Here is an 8,730-nt window from a genome sequence, read left to right on the forward strand (position 1 = left end):
ATTCAATCTTGAAGATTTGCATGTTTCTATCATTCGGAATAATCGCAGTGGAATAACGCTGCTCAAAAACAAAAAAGTTGTTTCTTTTCAAACAATTTTTACAGAAATACGCCAACTGTTTCTTACTAATTACTATTCTTATTAAATCTGGGTTCAGTAAACGAAGACTGATTAAAAAAAATGATAGAATCACCGTGAAAATGCTCGCGAGAAAGCATTGATTGTAGCGTGAAAATTGCTCCTTGTCGAGTAGAAAATTGTCTTACAAAAATATTATTTTCTCTACTAACGCAAATGGGTTTCCACACTTTTACGTTCTTAGGAACAAGGGGAGCATCATAACGTTATAGCGAAAAAAAGTAGATTTTTCAGTATGTTTAAAAATGTATATATTTTTATACAAAATTTGATCGATGTCATTTATCTAAATTCGATTGACGTTTAATGACTAAATGACTAGAATATTGGCTAATATTAGGTTGAGATATACACAGGATCTGGCGCTCCGCGTCTCGGTTAAGCCGAGGTAACTATATAAGTAATTAATACAGTTGTTATCTCGTTTATTCATTAATTAGTCTTTGGAGGCGCTGCATCGTTGCTTTGTTAAGCGAATCGACAGTTTCAGGCTTCCAGTGAACGATCACTGTTACCGAGCTCGTAGCTTATTTTCTCGTGAGATTTTTCTTCATACTTTCGTACTGTAGAAGATCTTTCGATCTCAATGAGAGCATTTTGCATGGTCGCACTGAGATCGAAGCCTGTCACGGGGCAGATCAGTCTTTCGATGACAACGATTTCGTAACATTTTTAGCCACACAACAACATCAGCAATCGTCCACCACAACCTCCATTAATTCTTATCCAGTTATATACAATAGGAAAAAAATGATGAGAAAAAAAGAAGTGAGTACGGAGCGTTTGAATACCACAGAAACTCCGAAAGCTCGTTATAATATTTCGTAAAACCTGACTGAGAGGTATATGCGGTCCCGTAAAACTAATCATTCGAAGAACGCGATGAGCTACATTTAGTTGTAACGAAATTATGATTAATTAATAAATATACAAGTTCGCGACGTTACGTCGTTGATAAATAATCGAAAATCGTCGATCACGTTGACATCGTTCCACGAATTCTCATCCTCGGACAATGTCGATGATTTTCGCATTTTTCTTTCGTCTTCTTTTTCTCTGTCATCCTCCGAAACGCTCCTCTCGAAATAATTATCACTTTGGAGAACCCAACAATTTTTGACCATCCTGCGACTGCTTCTTCGTATTCTCCGAAGAAATCGTGAGGCCTTTTTTGCTAGGTTCGCAAACTTTTCGCACTCGCCAGTATTCTGTGGGAACAAATGAACAAAAATTATTAAGATAATTCATCACTTTGAATCATTGAAATATTTGCATTAGCGATTGTTCGTAATTGAACGATATAATCGTACAAAAAAACAGCAATGCCTCATGACGAAAATGATTATTACTTTTTTCCTTTTTTATTGCTATCGTACTTTGCTATTCAGTGAATAAAGTTTTGAAATTTTTCTCGTGTCAGAAAACCTTCGCGCATTTCACGAGAGAGTAGAAAGTCGGAAAATATTTCTGCTATTCCAAATATCGCTGGTTACAAGACGAGGAAAAGTGACACCCTGCCATGCCGACGTGCTGCACGCATATTTTGTCGATACAGACCGATACACACACACGCACACACGTGTCAGAGGGAAGAAAACACATGAAAAAGGAAATTTTCACAACAAAGAGACGAGAGCTTGGACAACCGTCTTCGAGGGCTCAAGATTCGTACAAGGCATGTAACTACGACGACATTAAGGACGACGAAGGGGCCTGCTCCCCTCGAGGATCGAGCCACCCTAAAAGAATATTCTCCCTTGGTCAGGTAGCACCTGAGTCTTTGGAGGTTTCAGCGAAGGGTCTGAGCCCAGAAAGACCCTTCGCTGCAAACCACCACACCCGAGACGATCAACTTATTCTTGTTCCATCCAACCACTCTGCCACATACACACGTCGTTTAGTGTAGACATATAAAAAGTGTCGTACACAACATTTACAAAGTCTGCGGACAGGTGCGAAACCAATGATCCGCCTACGGGAACGTGATTTTTTCCTTCGCCCTCTCCCCGATTCAATTTCTTTTTATTTTCTCAGTTCGCACCCTCTGCCCGCGATCGTTTTGTAGGCCTGTTATTTCGACGCCTTTGTCCGCTCCCAATTTTCAGGAAATTACAAAAATCGGAGTTCGAGTCGATTCCTTTGTTTTTTCGCTGCTACAATTCATCGTTCGCAACTCCAGCGACAGAACCAAAGAGAAAAGGGGAAGAGCATCGGGTCGTGAAATTCGCTCTTCTGATTATTTCAGTCGCTCAATCGAAAGGCTTGACGATCTTCCGGACCAAGCACAATTTCTTGAACTCCAGAGCTTATTCTCCGAGTCACACAATCCTGCTTCTTCCTTATTGCTCAAGAGACCGGGAGCATGGGAGACAAAAAGAGAAAAATGGATGAAGACAGTTTTACGGGTACACCATATGGCGCATGGTCACTTTCTCTCTTCCTCGCTCCTGCTCTTCTCCTCTTTCCATCAGTATCTCAGACTCTTTCTCCCCATTCTTTTTGTTGGCTCGTTCGTTCCAAGCCGTCCATTCTCCACTTGACCAGGGATATTTGAAACTTCGCGTATAAACCACGCCAAAACATCTGTTTTCTGGTGTAAAAAAACCCTTCGCGAGAATCTTTTTCATTTTTTTCGCATTACTTCCTGCTCCGGTTCCCGAACCCGCAGTCGTGAGTTGAGCTATCGGATATTGAGACGCAAAATGTTATTTCAGTGAATCCGCCAACGATTTCGAGGGCGCAGCAAAATTTTTGGCTCGTTAGCTCTTGCATTTTTGTCCTCCAGAATTCGAGTCGATGAGGATTAAAATACGACGCTGAAGTTCCCAACGTTGGAGCCCAACGAAATGAACGAAAAAAACGTTTGTTATTCACTAATTTTTTATTTCACGAATCGTCGGTGCAGCTTGAAAAACTACGAAATGCAAATTTGGCAGGGAACAAAATAGGAGAATTACTGGAATTATTGGAGAGTGTTTTTCCATCATTTCGTTGGACTCCAACGTTGGAAACTTCAGCATCAAATTAAAATGGAGGAATCGAGAAATGAAGAATGAAAAAATATTTGCCTCTGTCACAATCGCTCGGCTCGACAATTCCGACGAGCCTGGATTTTTATACCCCGCCGATTGACTTCGACTCGCGATAGAAAGAGCCGAAGATTTTCGCCGGCAAATTTGTCCCGTGTGTTGGCTGTGACAAGAAGTTTTAACTCGAGTCCTTTTTTCTTTATTCCTTCAACTCGACAAAGCCCACTCTCTTCTGGAGGTTTCTCGTTCGCGTCGAGTGCGCGAGTGTGTGGGCATTAATCTACAGCCGAGGCACGAAGAGCGAGACAAAACTCGAGATTCGAGGCGAAGGCACACACGTGGCCCGATCTTCACGACTCGATCCACGTACAAAGAGTGACGAGGGAAGTGAAAGAAAAAAAATCGCGTACTGGAAAGACTCCACCTGCAAAAGCTCCCTCTCTCCTCGGACCATTTTCTTTTCCTTGTCCCTGGAGCAGGGGCAGGAGCCGTTTTTTCTTTTCTCCTCTCTTCTTCGTCGGTTTTTTATTTTTCTTCATTTTTTTTATTCTTCCTCGAATATAATCGTACGAGGAAAGATGCAAGGGGTGTTTTCCTTCAGGCTTTTCGATATTCTCACGGCTCCCTGCGGGATCGCTAAGGATTTTACGAGCTTTGCTCGAGAACCCTCGGGGAAGTAACGCATCGAATCCACGGGGGTAAATAGTTGTCCCTGTATTTTCTCCGGACCCCGCCAGCACAGAAAAACCTTTTTCACCGGCGCTCTCCTCCCGGCCAACGTCTTATTCTTCGGTTCCTTGTTCCCACTTTTCTCTGTGGCGCACAATCCTCGACAGCCGGTCGTCGAACTTTTTCTCGATCTATATTCTCGCAAGAGACCAACATCGGTTGGCGGCCGCTTGTACAACCTCGTGAGAATCCGTTGGGCACAATGGCCCTCTGAAACTTCTCGTAACGTTATTACCGATCGTAAAACGAGCAAATCATAAAGAACACTAAGTAGCGAGGAGCTCCGACTTCGAACTGACTTTCCTGCTATCTCGGAGAAGAGAAAAAATGATGCACGAAGGCAGGGGGGGGGGAGAGAGAGAGAGAGAATATATACGATGCTCCGAAACAAAGAAATGATCTCGTTTAAGACCCCTCGAGCCCCTCGAGCTCACGAGATCGTAATCAAATTTTTGAGGATCGTTATTATTTGTGCCCAAAATAATAGTAAGCGAAGCATCTTTTTTACTTCCCTTTACCTTTCGCTCGTTACGCATGAGAATTGCGCTCTTCTCGAATACTCTCACAGTGATTTTCCATTTTAATAGAAAGTAATAAAATCCTGAGAAAACTCTTTTCGTTAAACCAAGGAGAAATCCCGAATTTCGTTTCTCCCAACAATGAAATTACTTTCGGAAATGGATTCGCCGAGTCTGCCTTGTTGCGATTGTAAAAATGCACGGACTTTTATCGAAGCAATAGCGCGCATAATTCGCATTATTCTATGCGCGGATCGATGTGGGTTACGCTCTTTTGCGTGCTAAATGCTCGGCGTATCTGCGGAGAGGATTTTGCTCACGAAAGAAACAGGTGCTCGTTCGACCTTGCAAAGGGCTCGTCACTCAGCAGACCGGGCTCGGGAGAATGCGTTTAAAAAAACACACACAACAGCCGAGATCGCGTGTGTACTTGGATTAAATCGTGAGAAAAACTGGCGAAAATGAGCCCAAAGGGTCGAGTCTTGAGAACATCGCTGTGGACGATCGTCACACGTCGTTGTCAAGTCGCCTCTGAGGAGGGTGCAAAACGTACGGCGCGAGGGTGGTAAGCAGTGCGAACAGGTGTCACGCGGTCCCCGTTTTGTCTCGGCTCGTTGGCGCTCGAGGATTTCACTGTCCGTGAACGTGACGTGGAAAACGACCAGTTCGAGGCAGCACGATCTCCGGAACGGCTCCGAGGCTTTTTCAAGATTAGACTAAAAATTTTGGAAATCCTGGGAGGGCACTTTCCCGGCCCTTGCCACCGTTCACTCGAGATAAGCGATGGGAATTCCTACACGATTGTACCGCTGCTCCTCTCACAGGGAACCCTACGAAAATAAAAAATTGAAAAAAACAAGCATTTTCGACACTCCTCTCGCTTCTCGTGACGAAAGTTTCTTCCGACCCAGCTACCGACTATATATTCCGAGAATTTTATCTCCCGTTCTCTTTACAAAAGAAAAAATGATGAAACGTCCGGAGGACTCGAGTCATGAGGTCCTCTCAGGTATACGTGCGTTTATGGTGACTCATAAGAACGATACCACCGGCCGAAAGTGATTCACCCTCGACCAGTCTAGACCCGCAATTCGCTTGACCAACTCACTTTTCAACTATACGAAATTCATCTCTTTTCGTGACCTTTCGAAAAGTGTAATTTCGTGTCGAAAAACTGTGGTCCAGCCACGATTCACGTTTTTTTTTTTCAAGACTTTTGATATTGACGAGTTTCAATTTCATGACATGACGCTGAAGTTTCCAACGTTGGAGTCCAACGAAATGATCGAAAAAAACTCTCCAATAATTCCAGTAATTCTCCTATTTTGTTCTCTGCCAAATTTGCGATTCGTAGTTTTTCAAGCTGCATCAACGATTCGTGAAATAAAAAATTGGTTAATTAGAAACGTTTTTTTCGTTCATTTCGTTGGACTCCAACGTTGGAAACTTCAGCGTCGTTTTCATGACTTTAAAAATGTGGATTCTATTTTAGCTTTTACTACTTTTACTGTCTGCAGTTATTTCTGGAGGTTTGCTTCCTTTATAGAAAATAATTATTGGCGATATTTTATATTAAAATTGGTTGAAAATTATGCGTTTTGCGAATAAATAAGAAAAGTAAAAAATTCATTTTTCGTTGTTCGAGCCGGATTTGAGAGGAACGATCTTTCCGAAAATATTTTCGGTCTGGTTGAAAAAAATCATCTTCCCATTTAATTCCAATGTTTGTTGTCCGCGGTCGGTTGTTTTCGAGAATTAGTCGAAGCGGATTTCCGAGACGTTTTGTTATTTGCCTGAAGCTCAGAAAAGAGGCACAAAGGTCTTTTTAAATATTTGGCGTCGCCGGGCCGTTACGGCTATTGGTAAAATCGGCGAAAAGCAGTGACTCGTCCAAGTGTATTCTCGTGTCATCCGCTCAGAGTGGAAAAATCGTTAATGGGGTTCGTGCGTCTCCAGATGGGACAATGAGAGGGAAGAAAACTTTTGTGTACGCGAAGAAAGTGCGTAGAAAATGTGAGGCCGGGGAGCAGGGGCCCCTCGCACTCGGCGACCCGGTAAACAGCCGAGACGGTTGCGAGATTGCTGCGTCGTGGATAACTCATTTCCCGCCAAAACTGCGCCTCCGTTGCCGCGGGACACGGAGACGCCGCGACTTTGTGTCGCAGCTTCAGCACTTTTTTTCTTTCAATTTCTTTGCCGCATGCCTTGTAAGCTATTTTGCTTCGTGATCGAACCAACAACATTTTATTCGTTTACAAAGCCATTTGTTTTCCCCCGATTATCGACTACCGACCAATTTCACTTTTCATTAATATTCTCTCGATATTAATGCGGTTTGTGGAGGTTAAAACTCTCATCGAAATGTAACCATAAATGGAAATAACGACGAGTCGAGACGGGAATCAGGCATCGAGGATAATAATGCACAAATAAACGGCGCAGGAGCAAAGACACTCGGATACACGAAGTACGTGAAATGGCGATAGAAAAGCGATAAAAAATAGTACAAAGTGAATGCGAAGAAGCTCACCGTGAATGCTAGTTTGTCGCGAATAGGGTGTCGTGCGATTTTTCCTGGGCGATCGGCCGTCGACTCGTTCATATTTTCGTTGGAAATTTTCCTTGTCCTCGGAGCTTGGATCGACACCCCATCTCCTGGCGAATTTCGTTCTTTCCATGTCGAGGGCATCCTGAAGCATCTCGGCGGTTTCCTTCGGGTTTGGTGAGCCGAACAGACAACGTGGCACACGAGACTGCATCCTCGAGGCTAACACGTTGCCGAAGTGCACTTCACGACGCAGTGACGCGGCGAGCATCTTCACGACGGCGTCACGCGTTTCTTCCCTCACCCCCCTCCCTCGATTGGCGAAGCACTCGCTCGTGTTTTTTTTCCTCTTCGATGCGTCTTTATTTGTCGAATAAAGAACGAAATTGGACGGAGATGTCCGGGCGTGTGTGCGCCGGAGAATTGTGAAGGGGCGATTTCAATTTTTTTTCGAAAGAATTTAACACAATAATTTTTGTTGCGTCGATAATTGACGTATTTCGTGGCGACAGCTGCTTCGGTATTTTTCGATTAAATAAAAAAAATAATATAAAGAGAACGAGTCGATCGAGTGATGGTCAAAAATAATAATACGAAGTATAAGAAAATTTCGCGGCCTTAACGTTGCAACGGTCAGAAACGATCTGGTGAGCTCGCGGTCGAGTGGCGAGCTCGAAAGCGATCCGAGGGAAGCGTTAGGCGTTGTGCGGTGTGTAGTGTTCGTCGTCGGATTTGCCGCGGCAGGGCTCCGACCACGAGGTCGTCCCCACCATCCCGAACGTTCGAAAGTTCGAATTTTATTGGTGCGCGTTAAAGTTGCGCACGAAAAATGGCGGGCACACGCGCTCAGCGCTTCCCTCGTGCCCCTTCGCAGTGAAAGTGTGCGTGCGCGCCGTACATCCGTGTACCCAGAAATACGTATCCACATTCATACACATCAGCAACGTATTATGCTAAGCGATTTTAAAAGCCGGCCAGGTATACTCCGTTTCGTGTTCTTTGGGCTTTGTCGATGATAAATATATATATATATATATGTACACACGGACACGTGACCATATAGGGCACGCGGAGGGGATAAAACGAAAGAGCAAAAAGAGAAAGATCGAGTGGACGATAAAGATGGACTGCGCTAGTGTAATCGGGAGTTGGAATGAGACGGACGAGAAACAGAGGTGAGAAATATATGTATATATCGCGTTCACGAAACTTTGCTTACCGCGCGCACCTTCCCCTCTGCTCGTACGTTTGGGTCTTCTATTTTTTCCACTCTTTCATACGTACACGTATATATGCTTTTTTTAAGTACCCCGCTGCATACAACGATCACGAATCAGATTGTGTTTCTCTGTCTCTTTCTCCTCCTTGGCATTCGATGTGGGTTGAATTTTTTATTTCGAAATGGGAATCAAGAAAGATCGCAGTCCGCCGCGCAAACTTTCCTCTTTCTCACTTTCAGACTCGTCTCCGTTCCTCTCTCTTTCTCTTTCTTATTCTTCGTCTCTATTACCGTGAATGGAAAGTCTTCGGTGAGGCGCGCTTATGGCCCCGCCACCGGAACTTTCTTAAACTGACCAATCGGGATCCCGTCGGCAACGGGACGCGAGTTTTTCGGCGGGACTCTATCTGTGCTACCGAACTACGCGCCCGTCTCGCGCTCTTTCTCGCTCCGTCTCCTTTCTCTTCGCCTCGATCTCCCTCGCGCTCACTGCCCTCCCTATCCTCCTCTCTCGCTCCCTCTTTCTCCACCCATAAGTTTCTCTTGCTCTTT

General features: G+C 44.3%; 1 protein-coding gene across 1 annotated transcript; it reads right to left on the reverse strand.

Moving 5' to 3' along the window:
• Positions 1–372: 372 nt before the first annotated feature.
• On the reverse strand, positions 373–7,690 carry LOC122415904 (uncharacterized). The gene is made up of 2 exons (XM_043428481.1): positions 6,945–7,690; positions 373–1,346 (listed from the first exon to the last, which is right to left on the reverse strand). Exons 1-2 carry the CDS (start codon positions 7,228–7,230, stop codon positions 1,231–1,233), a joined length of 402 nt encoding a protein of 133 aa, XP_043284416.1. The 5' UTR covers positions 7,231–7,690; the 3' UTR covers positions 373–1,230.
• Between the last annotated feature and the right edge of the window lie 1,040 nt (positions 7,691–8,730).

This window comes from Venturia canescens, chromosome 1 (assembly GCF_019457755.1).
Source record: "Venturia canescens isolate UGA chromosome 1, ASM1945775v1, whole genome shotgun sequence".
In the NCBI taxonomy this organism is placed as follows: domain Eukaryota; kingdom Metazoa; phylum Arthropoda; class Insecta; order Hymenoptera; family Ichneumonidae; genus Venturia; species Venturia canescens.

What these genes read in the sequence shown, in the direction of transcription:
- LOC122415904 (XM_043428481.1), bottom strand. Translation starts at nt 7,230, where the DNA reads ATGCTCGCCGCGTCACTGCGTCGTGAAGTGCACTTCGGCAACGTGTTA. An exon ending in GCGACAAACTAGCATTCACG is followed by an intron (nt 1,347 to 6,944) that starts GTGAGCTTCTTC and finishes TTGTTCCCACAG; the next exon opens with AATACTGGCGAGTGCGAAAA.